Source organism: Gymnogyps californianus, chromosome 7 (genome assembly GCF_018139145.2).
Source record: "Gymnogyps californianus isolate 813 chromosome 7, ASM1813914v2, whole genome shotgun sequence".
In the NCBI taxonomy this organism is placed as follows: domain Eukaryota; kingdom Metazoa; phylum Chordata; class Aves; order Accipitriformes; family Cathartidae; genus Gymnogyps; species Gymnogyps californianus.
Window position 1 is genome coordinate 9,050,816 of NC_059477.1, and position 19,213 is coordinate 9,070,028.

Here is a 19,213-nt window from a genome sequence, read left to right on the forward strand (position 1 = left end):
AAAAGTAATTAAATATTCCAGAGCAAAATAATGAAATATGTAATATATGTTGCCTTCCACAGGCAGGGCTGATATCTCAACTACCTAGTAAGCAAAGTAGTGCAACAAACAAGTAAACAGAGTGGTAGGTGTCTTCAATCATTCTACCTTTGGTTGCTGAGCACTAAATTCCACAGGGTCTTAGAAAACTCAGAACTTTCCAAAATGTGAACACCTGAGTAAAGGAAAACAGTGAAACCATCAAACAGTAAATTGTGAAGGGCCTTCTTCAGTCAAAAAGTGTTCTTTATCCATTAAGTATACTACACAATACCATTCACAATTCTTTTTCTCTGTACCTACAGGGGTGGATCAGTGTAACTACATTTTCAAGTCAGTATTCTAACACTTTTCTTAGTTTGTAAGTGGCAGTGAAAGAGGTAAACATTCCTAAAAATGAAAATTGGTAATCTGACTTTGACATTTTGGTAGCTCCTATTAAAAGAGGCACATCACTTACTCTAATGCTACCAAGTCTGATACATGCAACAAAGCCTGTAGTTTTAACTCACCACATGCTAATTCCCACATGGGAGTAACTAATTATTACTAATAATAATTCTAATTCCCATAGGGGAATAACATAGTAATAACATAACTGGGGACAACCCATAAAGGTGGTTTTCTAGGAAAACCTCTAGTTCAAAGAGGAATCAGTTCAGGGAAATCCTAGTGAATGAGCACAGCATCCTTCCAAAGATCGATTCATCATGCAAGCATATCCTAAACAACATGTAACAAGAAGTGGTCCTGTATAAAATACTCAATTGAAGTACTTTTCAAGACTAAAACCAGAATATTAGAAGTATCACATTTATTTGTGACCACCCTTATGTGGAGTGTTCTCACCTACAGGTTGCTGCTACAGAAGGCCATCATCTCAAATTCAATATGGTAAAAAGATGACTGGGAAGGTAAAATCATTTGCTTTCTGTTGCTCAGCAAGCCAATACACCAAACTGCTGTATCACCAATGCTGGTCCTGGTTCTAGGACCATAACTTCACCTTCAGCTATTGTGTCTTAAGTTACCACTGTGGATGGCAAATAAAAATCAGTTCACTAAAGACAGAGCTATAGGGTCATTGAAAGGCTTTTACTACACTTGTTGTTTGCTTCCTCCTCAGTGCTATTTGTTTGTGCTTCACGGCTGTTTCCATCCCATCACTATGGAAAACCTTCATCTACAGGATCCATGCTAAATACAGTATACAGACATGCCCACAAACTGAATAATACAGGACAAGTAAATTTTTATGCAAATTTATTCATTAGCTTTAACAATAGTAATACATAAATCAATACTATGTCCAGCATAAGGTTGTATAATAAAATATGCTATTCTGGTAAGATTGATTTCTAGTGCGTACATTTTAAGGGCAGTTTTCATCCAAATCGGACACATTTTAAAAAAAATAAATAAATACAAGGCCAAAAATGCTTACTTATTGAAAGTCCTGCTAAGTAAGGCTTCAGACTCCACATTGCTTCAAAGCACTAATCAGTACAGGTGTCTGCGTACATCTTAGACTTACACACAAATGGGTTGTGCTCAAGCAGCATACATTTTTTGACATCTGACTCAGACCAATACATACAAGATTTCCAATTCAGACCTCCTTATTTCTCTTAAAGCTAGCATCCACCTTTCTCTTTTAGGATTGTCTTGCCTTCCACCTGCGTATCTGCACATATGAATCCTAGCAACATTATGTGTACAAAATACAAAGGTCCAGTCCCCTCCCAATACTTCTTTTTTGGCTTGAGATCCAGACTGCACTATCTAGTGGAACTATTTATGAAACAAATTGCTACTCAACTGAAATAAGACTACATTGCTCTTGGGGAAAAAAAAAGACTTTGGGAACAGATAGGAACATGGTATGCTCCCAGCTCTATTTGTTATGTTTTTAGAGCTCTCTAGACTTCAGGAATACATCCTCTCTGGGATGTCTGGTGCTTAGTGCTACAGCATTAAGCTTTAGGCACACTGGGTTCTGTAGGCTATAGACAGCCCACAAGAAGCTGCATTTTCAGCTTTGTTTCCCTGATGGCCAGTGAGTCCAATATATACAGTGGCATTCACATGTTCAAAGTGCAGTATAGAGGCTTTCACTGACATTTGGGCTACCTTTATTTATATTCAGCAATATTTAAATCTGGTCCCAATTTAGATTAGATACACATGAGAAAACATATTTGGCAAATCAGAGGTATTTTATTTTCTAGTATACTTATCACATACTGTATAGACTATCCTTTGGGCATATTTATTCTACAAATCTAGATAAGCTTTTTTTATTTGTCTTCTGACTTTTAAATTCTGCTCATGGCAAAATTCCCTTTTCCTTAAGAAGTTACACTCAGGATTGAGTCACAAATTTTAAAACTACTCTAATTTACATATTTTACTTTATTGTATCAAAACAAAACCCAAAAGCTTGGTCAAAGTATAAACACTTATAAACCTAGTGAAAACATCCCTGAGAAACTTTCAGTAACATAACAGTAATGATTAGTTTTGGTCCATTAGAGGAGAAAAATTGTTATGTCCAGTTGTTGAATACTGAGGGCTGCAAGTACATTGGTTGTACATTGGATTCCCATTCATTCACTTTCACTCCTCTTACAAAATATTGTATCTGAGACAAAAGCCACTAGAGGTTTTTTACATTCTATTCAGTTTGATATATAATGTAATCATTACAAATTTTAAGATGAATGGCCTAGATTCAGCCCTGGTCTAACGCCTTTAATGTCAGTGGAGTTCACACACTTACATTCCAGGGTTGAAGTCTGGCAACATAGATGACTGTGCGAAGGACAGTACCTAAAATAAAAAAAACCTTAAAAGTTACAGAGGATACTTTTCACAAGTTGCTGACGTATGTTTTTGCATACTACTTACTTTGCGAACAAATATTTTACAAAGATTTAAGTCTAGAAGTCATACTGTCATGCCATAGGAAAACTCAGAACGCTACTGGGTTCAACTCTACTGAGAAAGCAAAGTGCGTAGAGTAGCTTCCACAAAAGTGCACATACAGTTAATGACTATGGAAGTGCTGTGTTAGTACACATGCAGGGTAAAAAAACCAAACGCCAGAACTTCTTGAAAATCAAAGGGATATACCATTCTTCATTGCTCGGACATTGCTTTAGAGGGCCACACAGTCCAATATCTCATTGTTTTAGCGGTATTTTAGAACAAACTGAGTCAAAATTCACATACATGTAAAACAGATAAATGCAAGTAATCCACTTCTTTTACTTCTTTCGCCTGGAATACTAATAATTTTCCAATACATCAGGCTTTAATAGGGTTTCTGAAAACAATAGCATTCAAAAATAAACTAAAGCTGCTTATACTCTGAGGCAAAAACTAAGTTAGCCCTAGACTTTATCTTTCTGTACCAGTACTCCTGACCTTAGCACTTTCTGCTACATCAAACCTGAGCAGACCTGTCATTTGCAATTAAAAAAAGCCATGCTTTATAATGTTACATCAATACCTTCTGCTAAAATGAGGCTATGTTTTACTTTATGAAGTGCAACGAAAGTCTAATACACTATCTTGTACCTAGCACTCGTCTAATTTGTAAGGAAACATGCAAAAAAACTACAAAGGTGTTTCTGTAAAGTTAAACCAAAACAGATAGAATACTAAAAAGGTATTTTGGGAAAACATCGGAACTTAAAGAGTCCGCTTCAGGAATCCAAGAAGGATGTTTATACCAATTTGAGAAGATAGGGGAGCAGAACTGTTCATTGTAAGGGAAAAACAGAAAAACCCCACGAAACCAAATACTGTATATCAAGTTATTCTGAAGCAACTAAAAAAACCCTCGTTTTGCTCAATGAGCACAAGAATTGTTCAGAATTCATGAACAAATAGAGTATGTATAATCACTAAACAGTATCACTCTGTGGGGGTCAGCAACAGAAATTCAGCATTATTTTTGTGACTAGATGTATAACTTGTGGGGATCCTTTGAAACATCAGCTGTCAAGATCCAACTAGGTTGTCCTCTGCCAAACATGAAACATTTTAACAGGGTCACTGTAAGATGAATTTTAGCTCTCTTGGGACAGCTTCCTCAAACAGCTAAGGTACGTATTCAACTCTAGAGAAACACCTTAGGGTCACAAAAGGCAGTATATGTGTTTAACCATGATATCTGTGTAGCAAGTTAGTAAGAGAAGTGGATCCTTTCAGACAGTAGATGTATTACCAGGTGGTGAACTGTCAGAGACTGCTTTGGGATCAGGAGTGCAACAAACAAAAAGTTGTTTTCCCAAGCTTTTTTGGGCAAATCTGAAGTACATTATGTGGCCCATTGCAACAAAAGACACAGAAATAAGCACCAATAAGCCAAAAGCTTCAGGGTTTGGGGCCAAGATGACCATGATGAAGTGCAGCAAATCAAGAAGATAATTCATGGAGTTTTGGACACCGTTTATGATGCCTCTTTCAGATTCTACCACATTTTCTTGGAGCAACTGTGTGACAGTCAAATCAAAGGACCAAAGGCCTATGGAGAGAAAAAAAACAGTTATCCATTCAACTGGGCTTCTCATGGTAAGCCCTCATTACTGGCACAACTCAATTCATACTTCCAAACACTCACTTCTGCCAAAAATGCGCAGGACAAGCTAGCCTCTTGTCAGACTAGAACAGATTTCACACTAACAGTCAAAAGCAATTTACTTTCCCTTTACTAATATTTCCTGAAATAATACATACAGCTTGACACATTAACTTGCCTGTCACTTCTTGCTTCAACATGTCTATCAAGTTAACAATGTTTTGCTCATCTGTTCCTTATTTAAGTAGTTGTTTTACAGCTATTTACAATATATTCATGCTAGCTACAATCGCTAAGTTATGCATAAGAAGTTTGCGAAAAAATCAAACACATTTTAAACTACGCAGAACACGTAATAATTTACAACAGTCTCAGTTGACACTAGCTTCTATACTGTTTTAGTCCATTAATGATTCAGTTTTAAAAGTCTACCTTGCAAACAAACTTAATACATGTAAATCAAGTATTTTATTCCTCCAAAATTCAGCAAAAGCTGCAGAAATTAAGAGTACAAAAATTCTACAGATGAGAATTACTGTTCGTTACATTTATGTATTTGACTGCCTCTTCTGTTGACAGATACTAATACTACACTAACCAGCAACTGCTCAAAAAATTAAGCTGTCATCCAAATCAAAGTTTCTGTTCTAAACTCCTTTGCTGGTCACAAGTTTAAAGGTTAGACAATTTATTTAATGAATGGATTAATTTAGTATCTGCTAAGTTTGAAGGTTTTCATAGCAGATGTGTTACTAGTTCTGTTTCGTATGAACAAACGATTTTATTTGGTTGTGAAGGAAGATCATTTAGAGATGAGCATTCCAAAAAACAAGTTACATTCATCTCCAAATGTGGTAACTTTTCTCCTATTAGTGATACATGATATGCAAGAAATTAGTACTGCAGTCTCTGCACTGGCGACACTATTGCAAGATCATTTCATTTTTATGTGAAGTGTAATGAATTAGCCTTAGAAATGTGATACAACACTTCAACTGTAGCCTACAATTCTAAACCCAAATTTGTATTTAGTTGACAGGCACTGTAATTTTTAGAATTAAAAGCAGTCAATAGATCAGATTTTAATAGAGACTTAATACTCACCAACTCTAGCAGCAATGACTCCTGCAAACAGGAGACTAACAGAGATTAAAGGCACAGGCTCAGGACTCATCTCTGGGTCGCCGTTAGCAGGAGTAGTAGACCCGTTTAACAAGCTGGGCATTCCAGTTGCAAAAACCATTTCAGGCTTATCTTCTGGAGGTGCTATAGTAGGTAATGGTTCACTTTCAAACAGCCTGGCACTGATGTCAGCAAATGGGGAAACAGTCAAATCCAGAGGACTTCCAGGCATGAATACAGAGATGGCACACAAGACCAGACAAGCAAATTGAGCAACTCCAGAAATAAGGCCCGTGCGAACCAGGCCACATTTGCGACGAAGCCAAGTGAAAGCTACTGTTCCCATGATTCCAGTGACTGCCGAGGCACCCATCAGGAGGCTTAGCACAGAGCCACTCAGACCCTGAGTGTATGCATAGCCTGTAGTAATACAATCAAAGCCCAGAACAGTCATATACAGAAATGCAAGACCCATGCCTGCAAGAAACACTGGCTGGTTGTAGTACGCAACCCATCCATCACGAAACGTGATGAAAGGTTCAGCAATCCGGGCAGCGCAGCTGATTTCCTTCTCCTGTTGGGGCTCAAAGCCAGTTACATCTTTCTCAACAATTAACTGCACTCCTTCTGCAGGTTTCATGTCACTCTCTGTAAACAGAAATGTAACTGTTAGATATGCTCCTGCCTGGAAAGTGCAGAGTGTAAACTGCAAGACAACTGCTTGCAGTTAGTAAGTTCACTGCTGCAGGAAGTGCATCAGTTAAATTCTGCAATCAACCTTCCTCTGATTACTTAAATGTTTTAGAGTGTCCTTAAACCCCATCTGTATAGTAAGATCAAGTAAAGTTTATCCCTAACAATTTAAACTCCTGCTTACTTAATTAAACTGTGGTAGGAGAAAGCATAGCCTGCTTCTTTTCAATAGACTTGTGACTGAATGCTCCGTTTCCATAAAGAAATTTGCTTAATGAATGCCAATGTTAGCTGGCATTTTAACACAGCTTTGTAATGTTTAAATGCACTAGCCACAGAAAGTAGGGAACACTTAACCATCTGTCAATATCTCATGTCATGGTAGAAGAACCAAGGCAGAGATGCTTGCTGAAGCCTACCAAATCCAAAAGCTTTCAAAATTTGACTTAAAAAAAAATCTCAGATCATGCCTTTCTACAATTCCATTTTCACTCTAATATAGGTAAAAGGCACTTCCACCAGTCACAAACAAAAATTCAAAAAACCTACAGTAGTATTTAGATTAGTAATGTGGATAGAAACTATACAAATGTTTGGATGCCTGAGCAGTGTTGTTACACTGTCAAGTTTGAAACAAACTCCACATACAGCAAGTGAGACACATGAAGTATTTCTGCAATTTTTAAAAATGCAAGTCTTCTACTGAAATCAGAATACTGCAATAGCAAAGATTAAGATATGCTTCCTACATACTGACATTTGCTAAATGCTTCATTCTTCAGAAGCGTTCAAGAGCCAAAGCTACAGAGCCTTCTATGCTCTTTATCTTGCTCCCCTATCCCAGGCTGCCATCAGTCTAGTCCAATAGCTTACTGGACCAGCTATTACCACAATGGATCTGCTGGCTAGTAAGAAGTTATGTCTCTTCAGCACTTTTAATAGCAGCCTCCTATCTCACTATATATTGAGCAAAGAACAGATTGCTAGCCAGCTTTTAAAGAAAAAACAGGAATTCTGTATAATCTTTCTTTAAAAAAAAACCCACAACATGTTGTATTTGGGGGCCCATAGCATGAACTTTCAGTAGTATTACATACTGCTACCTTAAAAATGGGAAAATGCTTAAGTTTTGTGTTCCCGTATCTGACATTCCAAATACTTCGTAACAAAAAAGTCTGCTTCTGAAACAACTTTAATTTCTGATATTAAGACTATTTGAAGTAACATTAATATAAATTTTAAGGTTGCTTATAGTCATAGCCATCTACACTGCAAATCCCAGTTGTTCAGCTTGGCCAAGGAAGCAGAGTAGAAAGTCAAAATAGATTTTTTTCTCCACCATTTCCTGCAGCACGTGGAACTCACTGAAGCATGCTAGACTAGAAATATTACCACATATTCTACAACCTCCTGAGTGTCTGTTAGTACTATGCCTAAGTAGAGATGAGTTAGCAAGAAGGAGTCCTACACAGGCTGTTTTGCTTGTAAGATGCTACAGAGTGAAGGGCTTTGTCAGCTTATCAGCTATGGTACAGACGGATAGGAGCATTCCTTGTGATCAGCCCTAAATAACACGGCAAACTTACTCTAAAGGATTAATTAAGAGGAGACAATTCATTCTGTGGCTGCATTTTATGGGGTTCCTCAAATAGCTGCACAAAGTATTGTTACTCAGTCTCTGGCATCTATATCCAAAACCTGAAACCTCCAAGCTACGAGTAGAAAGCTATATAGCCTCAAAGCCATGTCTGCAGAAGACAAAAGTCAACACTTCAGTTCAATACAGTGAATATACTGTGAATTTGAACAGTTACTTTTGCGTTTTCAATACCTTTCTTTACATTCAGCTGTTTCAGTTCCGATTCTTCAACTTTTGCAGATTTGAGAGCCAGAGTAGGGGTTTTCTGATAAACCTTCCAGAGCAGCAGATATTCCACACACATCGACATCAGGTTCCAGCCAGAAATGAATCCACAGCCAATCATCGGGGAGCCAAATGTCATTATCTGACCAACTGCCATTGGGGCCAAGATATTGGTCAACTGATCAATTCTTCTTATTGTGGCATTCATATCTGTCAGAAATTATTTATGATATGAAATAACTGCTGAACACTTATAGTGAAATACTCACTAACACAATTGAGGATTGCACATGTATACACATCAAGCTAAGAAGTCTTGCTCCAACTGTTAGTGGTTCCAGAAGGAGCAGGAGTTAGACTGCTAACCAGAGGCACCTTTAGAGTCTTCCAATGTTTAAGTTTACTGTGACCAACCAAGGTGTTTGTAAGCCAAATCTCTACTCCTGCCAGTTTTGCCTGCATGAGGTCTTCCAGGTTTAGCATGCTGGGTTTGCAGTGGAAGTGTACTCCTGCAGGTAAAACTGTTAGTCATGAGATCAGATTACCCTTACATCCTAGTGACACTATGGACTCCTAAGCCTATCTCTGTAACATTCAAACCTAGCATGCACAACTCCAGACATTAATAGAAATCTCTTATGGTAGAATTCTTTCCTGTAAAGAAAATTTTAGCAACTACTATCTCCCAATACTGCACCATGTATTTCTTAATCTCCTCTATTTACTTCTAATAACTGGTGACCACAGTACCCACCGTGATAGCAGCAGACCTTTGAAATGGCTTTAAATTTCCTTATCGAGTCACATTGGTTGATGGCAGTTGTAGGCATTCTCAGAACTTACTGAGCAAAGTCCTCGCTCCTTTCTGTTCCACACTTTGATGTTTATGGTCAAAACAAGCAGCCTATTCTTAACATTAATGCATCTTTCATTTGCTGGTAGGGGCTGTCTCACCCTCCCCAATCTCATCCACTTTAGTGTCATTACACCCTCTGGGCTCCTCTAAGTTTCCAATTAATGGTGCCATTATTCCACCCCTAAAAGTTGCTAGACGCTCAATGGTTTTGCACATCAGGGCTTCAGGCTGCTTAGAGCACATCTCAAACCCATTTCAGAGTTCTATTATGAAATTAGAGGTTTGAAGGGCAAGTGAAACTGTATACCAGTATGAAGCTGCTTTTCTGAATCTGTAGAGAATTACTCCTCGCCATTCAAAGAAATGTTTAGGTTACTCTATTTAGAATTCCAAGTCAATTCAATGTTAACTATTTGACTGATGGTTAACTGAGTTAGATACTTGCATAATACTTGGCTTTAGAAAGTCCAAGAACTAAGCTTTGTTTGAGTTGAGGAAGGTAAATATTTCCACTCAGGAAAGGTACAAAGTAAGAGTGAACAGAAGAATTAATCAAGGACAATGAAGAAGGGGAAGCCAAAGCAATTTTTTATTTCCCTATTCCACTAACTTACTTAACTAAGGCTCCCCTTTGAGAAAAGGTAACAGTGCAGAGATGGACAACAGTATTTGCTGCAAAGTCAATGCTGGCATTTAAAGTTAAGGAATTTCAACAGTCTCCAAGTTACATTATGATTAAACACATAACCACCCTATTCAGCCTGGAAGAGATCTTTTAGATAGATCTGTTGAACTAAGGCGCTTAGTTCAGTGGGTTTTTTGTTTTTTCAATTAAGTTGCATAAGAATTTAGAGTAACATCTTGCCTGATTTTTTCAGTACAGAATATAAGCAGTCATACAATTCTGTCTGAGATCATGAAGCGGTACAGAGGCAGGACTGCCTCCCATGCAGCAGTTCTCTGCAGGTGTGGTCTGTACCTTATCTCATGTGTAGTAAGTAGCACAGGGACTGGGGAGACGATTTGCTGAATAAGATCTGACACAAGAAGAAAGGTTAATGAGAACCATTAGAACTTTTAAGGCTTTTACAGATAGATTATATTTTTCTCCTTGTGATTCACAGGCATAAAGAAAGTTAACCTGTACTGCTGCTCTACAAAAGGCATGACCTAGAAAGGCGCTGCAAGGTCAAAATAAAAGACTAGGGTGGAAAATTTGTATACTGGGAAATGAAAGCAAAGGCACTTTTAATGCCTCTAAGAGCTAGCCTCTCCTGGATGAGATGGGGAAATAAGATTCCCTCATTGAGATAAACATCAACAATAAATCTGCAATATATGATTCAAATCCCTAAAAGGACTCTAGCATGTAAACTGAACTTTATGGGCAATTTAGGCAGCTTCATACAAAATTAGAGTCCAGAAGCTGCAATGCTGTCTAGGCCTGGAGGTATCTAAACTCCACAAGTGTCAGACTTAAAACTTTAGTCCCAGAGTGACTTTAGTGAGCTATAAATGTCTTGGCAATGTTAAGCTGCTCTGTGCCTTGTTTGCACTTCAGTATCAGTTCCTCTATCTGGGAAAGCTTAAGTCCCCTTACAGGGTTGATTCAGAGCCCATACAGCCTGCCCAAGTTCGTTGCAAAAAAATGCTGCTTCCCACACCGCCTGTTACAATCAGAGCAGCAGCATAGCCAAAGATCAATCATACATTCCTTGGTGTGAATGGCCTTGCGGCTAGGAGCACCCCCCAGCAAAGGAGAGTCAGGTTCAGTGCGTCCTTGGGGAGGATCCCAAGCAATCTCTCAGATCCAAGTAGTGTCATGACTACCAAGCTGCAGTAGAATTTGAATGGGAACTCATTCTCTCTCCTAATAATGCCATGCCACCGTGCAAGAAAGGGGAAAAAGAAGGAAAAATATTTACTAGGCAAAAAAGAAGATTAAATCTGTAGCCTAATACCAAAAGTATCAGATGTCAAAGGAATACAGAGCTTTCAGTTCCAACTGAAGAAAAGTGTTCACAGCCCTGAGTTAGACATCTAACACTAGAGAAGTGCAAGATTTCAAATATATCTGCATGCACAGCATTTCCTATTGGCAATTTCCTGATCCACCTACTTTACTGTTCTGGACTTCATTCTCATGTACCTCTTTCTTTGATCCCTATGTGAGGAACCCAGTTACGCAACAGTTTTCTGTTTCATTCCAGGGACCTAAAAATAAAGTATTGCAACACTTGGCTTTAAGTGCCTGGAAGCTAAATAGTTTTTCTATTAAACACTGGTTATTTGATTTAAGAGTGTGGTGTATGTTTGTTTGTTCAGCAAGAATAAAGTTTTCCTGACAAAGCTGCAGTAGGACTAGAAGGAGGACAAAACAAGTTAGGGATGCCTAACTGAATTGTAATCACAACAGCAATTTCTAACCTCAGTTAAGTGTAGTCCAGAGCAGGGAAGAGGAAAATAGAGGCTGCCCTTTTTACCTGCTGTTTTCTCATAATATCTAGAACTCAAAGATGTGCTGACCTCTATAAAATTCTAGTCTAAAAATCAAGCTTGGAAAGTAAGACATTTAAGGTATTAAAAAGGCAACATATTTCACCTGCCAGTTTGCTTCTGTCTTCCCCTGCAACCACAACAATCCAGTCCCTCTGAATTGTGATCGCTGTGGCAGTGCTGGCCAAATTGGCAATATTTGCTATTGTGATAACCAGGATATAGCACATCGTCTAGAGAAAGGGGGGAAAGAGTTACAACGTGAGAAAACTGATGAAGGGAGATCTCCACTCCTACCCTGTACAACCAGAAAAGACACTTTTACATTGGAATCCATACATTTTAGTGTTATTCTTCAGACAAAACAAGACCAAGTCCACTTTACAATTCCTGACAGAAAACAATCACCTCTGTTTACCCAACTAGCTCAAAGTTTCATTTGCCAGTTTTAGCTTCCAGGAATGTCTAAACAGACTAGAGAGAACAATAAAGTCATCTGTCTCCCATGCTCCCCAAAGTTTCTTTGTAAGTTAATTCCTTATTAACAAGTTCAAGCACTCACAAGAAGCCATCCATGGTATAAGGTCAAAAGCTGTGTCTTAAACAAGAAGATAATCATCAGGATAATACCACACAGGATGACAGATGCGTTCTGTACAACCAAGGATGTCTGGGCCACTGTTTTAAATCAAAACAGAGAGCAACAGTTATGAACTTAAGAATGAGCTAACTATAAGCCTAAGGAGGTTATAATTTAGGAACATGCACAGATTCTTTCAATATTTTTATTTTCCTATTCTCCCCCCAAAATATAAGTGGTAGAATTATACTTCATATTAGATTTTGAATCTTCCATTGTCTTAGAGAAACAAATTAATGTCTAATGTAACTTCATAGCTCTTAACAATTTACAGTCCAAGTAGGTCTTCTCTCAATCAAAAACCAAAACTGTACCTGTTTAAATGCTGACACTATTTTTAAAGGGGTAAAAATAAGACTTAGCTTGAGTCTCTAAAATTCATCTTCACTGTACCATGGAAGTGATGCTATTTAGTAAACTCTTGCAAAGTAAAAATGTGTATGAAGAACTTGATGCCATGTTATTTATAAAACAGACTAGAACATACATATTTAAAATAGGTATAATGCAAATGCAGTGCATGTTTACACTTAAGTGGAAGATGTTTGTATCCAGACAGAAGACAACAAATAATGCAAGTGTATGTTAGTATTAGACTGTAAAGAACTTGGTCTGTAGTCCTTAAAGTTATGTGCTTTTTACCTTTCGCACTTCCATGCATCTCTACGTATCGTACAGGTTTAGCCCGAGTAGTGGCCATACCGTGACGTAAAACTGTTTTCCTCCTATCTTTGACACTACCTTTATATAATCATTACCATTCTGAAACACTACCCTTCTTAAAAAAACTGAGCAAGCCCCATTCTCATATTTGACTTGAAGAGTTAACTCGATCAGCTTTGTCTTTTTACATTAATTTGATCCATCCTTAAGTAAATAACCTGCTCTAGGCATCTAACCTTTGAGCCTGGAGTTCTTGTCCACCCAGTCTCCAATAATGGCTCCCAGGAGAAGAACTGATCCCGCCACAACCAGTCCATAGACTGCAGTCAGGAGTAAGCTGTTTCCATAAAGTTCAACCAGGAATACAGACACAGCAAAATGCCACATACGATCTCCCTTTAAGAGTAACAGAGAGTACATATACAACATTACTATTTGACCTTTGCAAAGCACACAAGTTGACTATTCTACTAATGCCCTCACAAAAGCCTGTATTAAAATCAAGGTTTGTTACACATGCAGGGGTGGGGTGGGTTGTTTGGTTTTGGGTTTTTTTGTTGTTGTTGTGTTTGGGGTTTTTTTATTATTTTTGGGGTTGGTTTTTTTTGATGACTACATCCTGTCACCATTGATTTTATCCCAGTATCACTAAGATCATCTGTCCTAATCAAGTACAACATTACAGCTTGTAATACCATGTCAAAAATCCCAGATCTTTTCTATTATAATAGTACAGGACAAAATCTGTTACCAGCCACATCCAACAAGCCTCAGAAAGCTTACATAGATTCTCCAGCACAGATCAAATATTAGCAACAGATTTATTGATTACCGATACTATTTAAATAACTTTTCAAGACAGCAGTTTGCTCTTAGATAATCAAGGCTTAAATGCTACTTCAAAACACAAGAGCCAGTCAAGCCAAACCAAGTCATAATACAGTTCAGGATAGGCATTGGTTAATCAAGGAAGGTGTTGTCCTAAATGTTAACTGAAGTTTCTGAAGTCAAAGGACTTAAGCTCTTTTTTAATAACATTAAGCATTGGCATATTACTAAGAGGTAGAATATCAGAGCTTGTTTAACCTATTGCAAACTCATTGCTAGTTCAACCTATTTAGCCTATTGCTAGTTTAACCTAGTGCTTCGAATACAAAATTTTCATGTTCTGATACCACATACTACAGGTAAAAAAAAAGAAGCCCAAAAAGGATAAACATGTCCAAGTGAAGTAATTTGCATACTATTCAAAACACTTTTAGGTTTGCTACCAAACAGACTTGTGGCTTGCTAATGACTACATCGAGGGTTTTATGTTGTCACATGATGGGAGTCACATCTCATTTTATTTTTAAACACATTGCAAAAAATGCACTACAGAAAACTCTTTATGTAATCAATAATAAAGCAGATGAATAGAAATCATTCATACTATTCTAGGGCACAGTTCGTTTAACAAGGGCCCCTAATGTTAGTCTTTTATAAACCAAACATGAAATTGTTTTCTTCTGCTGCCTTATCTTAAATAAGCAATTGCTATGTGATACAGCGAATAGTGCAAATTTCGAAGGACCACAAATATTCTGAAGGGCTGGAGGTGTAACACAAAAGCACTTTTAAAAAGCAAAGTCTGCCAAATCTAACATATCACGTAACACAGCGATCAAGAGATACACAAAAAGTATTTGTAGGGTCAAAATAATTGCAAAGTTTGATTAAAGTCTCCAATGTAGTATAGACACATAAAAAGAATTCGCCTTTTAATGTTACTGAAGTTCTCTGAACGAGGTTTCTTCAAACACTGTAATGTGTAAACATTCATATTTGTTTCCTTAACCATAGGCAGAAAAAAATACATCCCAATCATGTGGGAAGAAAACTTTTACCTGTTCAAGGAAAAACTCTGGGTATTTTGTATGTTTTCTAACTATGAAAAAATGCAAATATAAGCATGATGAGCTTAGATGTGCCCTCTCATATATAATAAACCAATTTTCCCTCTCCAGAGGGACCTAAAGTGTTCTGTGAAATACGTTCCACTTTTATTCCATGGTTAATAGAAGTATATAGAAAGTATTCCAGCAATGAAAACACAAGGATGTAATTTCCCAAGTCTAGCACTCATTTAATCTTAACATGACCTGAGGTACCTCTTTACTGAATTTCACTTAAAATACATGCAGGTGGATTAACTTAGTTTTGATTAGCCTGGGTAACTGTTTATTAAGCTAGAAAAATAAGCCAAAAGAGTACTTTCACATTAAGATTTCATAACAGAAGTTTGGGCGTTTTTTCTTTACGCAGAGATGTTTCAGTTACTGAATTCTGACAAGATGAAAAAGGCATTTTTAAAAAATGCAAGTATTGGAAAGTCAGTGCCAGCCACTACTGTCAGAGTGAAAAACCTGATCTCACTTGAAACTCACAGGAAGATTCGTTTGACTCCAGTGAGATCACGATTTTGCTATACAATTCAGTTAAAGAGCCTGTGAACTCTGTTCAACCTTATCCAACACATTTACCCAGAGTATTTTGATCAGGCCAATCCACACAGATAATTTTTGGGGTAACTAGAGCTGTTCCAACCTAGAAGCATGAGTTTCTTTCAAGAATTAAAAACCAGAAAGAGCAAGCAAAGATAAATTAGTGTCACAGAAGAACAATATTAGTGAATTACAGAAGTTTGAAGCAGGTATGTAATTTCAAGCTAAGATCTACTGAAATTTAAACAGCAAATATTGCCTTAAGAAATGGGCAAAGCCTTGATTATATATAGTTAATCCCACTTTAAAATGTCTCAAAATGTTCATATTTCAACTCTTTTACATAAATAACTACAGCTGTTTAGCCTCACCATCCTTTTAATGATGGCTCTTGCTCTTCTGTCATCATAATTATCCTTATACTCATCTCAGACTGAATGTATACAATCCCATCTCAGAACTGAAGCCGAGAAGTTAAGCAGTAGCCAGACTACTACCTACTGACAGGCCTCCGGAGGTCTGAGTGGCACAGATAAGGCTGGGAAGTTGTAACTGACCTCCTGGCAAACATAAGGCCTGGCACCAACAGCATAAACCCAGTTTCATTCTGTTCTTTCCTTACTGCCAAGTGATAAGACAGCAATGAATTAAAAACATAAAGGCAATAGCATAAGGTCTGAGACTCCAGTCCAGCAGTGCAGTCCAGCCTATTAAGATCACTGCGGCCAAGCACACATGCTAATGCTTTACTGAACAAGAGCCTAAGACTAGTCTAGACTTTGTTAAAATCTGAACATTTGTGGAGATGTGACACATTTAATCATTTACAGCTTCTCTCTGTATTTGGGAATGGCTTAGTAATACAGACACCAAATTCGCGCTCTCAGTTAGAGCAAAACCACATTTCTATCAGGTTTTCTATTGCGGACATAGCCATTTTAGAACAAAGATGATTTATTACTCTGAGCTCTGAAGATTAAGGTGCTTGTTTATTGTTCCAGCTAGCAAAAACATTCAGACTACAGGAACACCAAAGCTTAGGAGATATAAAAGGTGCAGTCCTGTGCCCAGTTCTGTCAAAATAAGCTGTATTTCTGTTGTGTCAGCAGGTTTGGTTAGGTTTTTTTGAGTCAAGATTTTCAGCACAAAAGAAAACACACTGGAACAAGGAGCGTACTATTAATATTGCTAAACAGCTGAAGAGACATCTTGCAGTCTAATGTTTGTTATGGTGTGCAACATTGTTTTCAGACTCTTTGTCACCTTTACTCATGTACTCTGAGAGCAGTTCCACTGCCGAGCTCCGAAGCACTCAGAGAGGACTAAGCAGGGTTGGCCAAATTGCCAGTTATGCATTTTGTGGGCATTACTGACAAAAACTGTTGCAGGCAACAACCCTTGCCTCTGAGAAGCAGTGAACAAAACAGAAACATCACCACTCAGCTCCTTCAATAATATTAATAATCGCTAAAATATTGCACTTGTGTAAACCAGCATTTGATACCACTCCAAGCCTTCTTCCATTAACAGAAACATCAATATGACCTTTCAGGTTAGTGAAATCGAGGAGCTGCCACAGTTAGGCATGCAGTGTTGTAACTGTATATCAGCCATTTGTTCAATGCTATACAAAGCACACATTAAACCAGTCCAGAGTATTCGGGAGGAAACTTTCCACTTTTTTGAATCAAGCCATTGGATGGAGACTTAAGATTGTATTACAAGATACATATAGTCTTAATTTTATTATATGGAATAGAAGCAGATTGTCTATTTTTAGTGCATATGTTAAGATTTTTTTAGTAACCTTCAAGTGAGTAAAAACTGGTGTAGTAAGTTACTTTAGTACAGAAGGAACACATTTCAGGAGGCAAACATTTTGAAAGAAAGAGACATCGCCTGACACTCTCAACAGGTTTGCTAATGAGTGGCAGTAATAGGTCCATTGTAAACATCGAGTATATCCCATTAGTAAGTATGCAAGTCCTTCAAGTACATGTTGCAATGGACTGTCTTTCATTCTGCTATAGACTATGCTTCACTTCTTTCACTTAGAACTTACCCTATAAGGAGTCTCACTGGTTCTGCAGTTACTTAAAAAGGTGCAGAACCAGGCCCTCAAGAAACTGAGTACTGCACTACTCTGCACTAATGAAAACTGAGTCTCGTGCAACATTGACGTAAAGATTATGAAGACTTTTAACAGCAAGGTGTTGTAACGAGACCTCTGTCTTTGTGGTGGTGTGCCGTTTTGTGACGATTTTTTGGAAAGTACCAATAATGTTCAGGTAAGTCATAGCTAGATTAATAAAATCCTACTTCTACCAGGCCAATATTTTACTTACCCAAGTGGACAGTGCATGTCCAAGATAAAGAAGAAACTTTGCAGACGTGAAATAGGCAACCACAGATCCTAAACGAGAAATAAGAAACAAATGCTAAAGGAGATCCAGGCACATCCACCGCATCTCGGTACACACCGGGTACTACTCGCTGCCGTGGAGGAACCCAACACCGTTTTCAGAGCGAAGCCGCCACCGGGACACGCCGCGTTCTGGGGCGGCGGCTACCGCGCCGGAGCCCACCACCCGCGGGCAGCGCCGCGCGGCAGCCTCGGCGGGGCCTCTCGCCCCCCGCCCCGGTCACCCGCGCCCGCTCCGCGCCCGGCAAGCGACCGAGAGGCGCCCCGGCCGCCTCCGCCGCCGCGCACTGACCGCAGCGCCGCCGCTCGCCCGCCGGCTCCGCTCCCCGCGCCATGCTGGCCCGCTCAGCCGCTGCCAGAGCCCGATGTCGAGACGAGGCGGGGGGACGCGCGGCTTCGCTCCGTGTTGCCTTCCCCGACTTAGCTAGCACTGTAGCTGAAGTCGGAAAGCCTTAGCCTTATGCGCCGCGGGCGGCTGGGGACGCTCCGCCGCGGAGGGGCCGAGCGCCGTGCGACGCCCGGCTAGGTCTACGGGAAGACTGCCGCCGAAGGCGCGGAGGCTTCGGGCCCGGCCCATCGCGGCGCACCGCCTTTTGTACCCGGCTGCGGGCACCGCCCCCGCCCGGCCCGCCCCGGGGGCGGCCCCCGGCCCGCCCCCGCCCGTGTCCGGGACGGCCGAGAGCAGCGGCCCGCGGGGAAGGGGCGCCGCGCAGGCCGGGGGGCCGTGGCGGTCCGGGCTGCCCGGCGGCCTTCTCGGTAGCCTCGGCTCCCTGCAGCCATGTATTGGACCCCGAGCAACCACGAGACCTGCTTAAAAAGCGTCACAACGTGCTTTCTGTATTGTGGGCCGTAAGTTGGTCCTTGTTTGGTTTGGCTCCTTTTTGTTGCCTTTTTCTTTTCTGACATTTTAGAAAATGTGGAATTCTGGAATATTCAAATCCATCAGGAAGCTGGGGTTGTAAGATAAGCACCAAATATCACAAGACTATGGCTGAAACACCTGCAAATGACAGTGCTCCCAATTCATGGCTTTCAAAAAAAACCCAAAACAAGGTACCAAAACTTAAGCTATTTAACTGAAATAACCTTGTGTTCTAATGAAGATGGTGCAGAATTCACTCTTTTGATGCTGGGTCAGGCTGTCTGCTTCAGACCAAGTATCCCAGTCCCTACCATAAATATTTTTTTTGCACTCTATGTGACCTACTTTTGGTACTGACCACCAGCAAAAACAGCATTTTTATAGAACTTAAAAAACAGTCAAAATGTACAATAGGCTAGTTTTTTCGGGATACTATGAAAACAATCAAGAAGTATCTGTCTTTGTGCTTCAGAAAACATAATGCTTGC

The 19,213-nt window shown here is 39.3% G+C and overlaps 1 protein-coding gene across 1 annotated transcript; it reads right to left on the reverse strand.

Annotated features, from left to right (window-relative positions):
- Window positions 1–1,285: 1,285 nt before the first annotated feature.
- SLC40A1 (solute carrier family 40 member 1) lies at window positions 1,286–18,337 on the reverse strand. Its single transcript, XM_050900182.1, has 8 exons — window positions 18,156–18,337; window positions 17,787–17,854; window positions 13,195–13,354; window positions 12,218–12,333; window positions 11,762–11,888; window positions 8,271–8,513; window positions 5,729–6,394; window positions 1,286–4,570 (listed from the first exon to the last, which is right to left on the reverse strand). The coding sequence occupies exons 1-8, from the start codon at window positions 18,196–18,198 to the stop codon at window positions 4,251–4,253; spliced, it is 1,743 nt and encodes a 580-aa protein (XP_050756139.1). The 5' UTR covers window positions 18,199–18,337; the 3' UTR covers window positions 1,286–4,250.
- Window positions 18,338–19,213: the final 876 nt, after the last annotated feature.

Excerpts from the sequence above, each read along its gene's own strand:
- SLC40A1 (XM_050900182.1), bottom strand. The coding sequence starts at position 18,198 with ATGGCGCGGGGAGCGGAGCCGGCGGGCGAGCGGCGGCGCTGCG. Across the intron at positions 12,334-13,194 it reads CAAGAACTCCAGGCTCAAAG|TGGCCCAGACATCCTTGGTT; the intron begins GTTAGATGCCTA and ends GATTTAAAACAG. Across the intron at positions 4,571-5,728 it reads AGTCATTGCTGCTAGAGTTG|GCCTTTGGTCCTTTGATTTG; the intron begins GTGAGTATTAAG and ends TTCTCTCCATAG.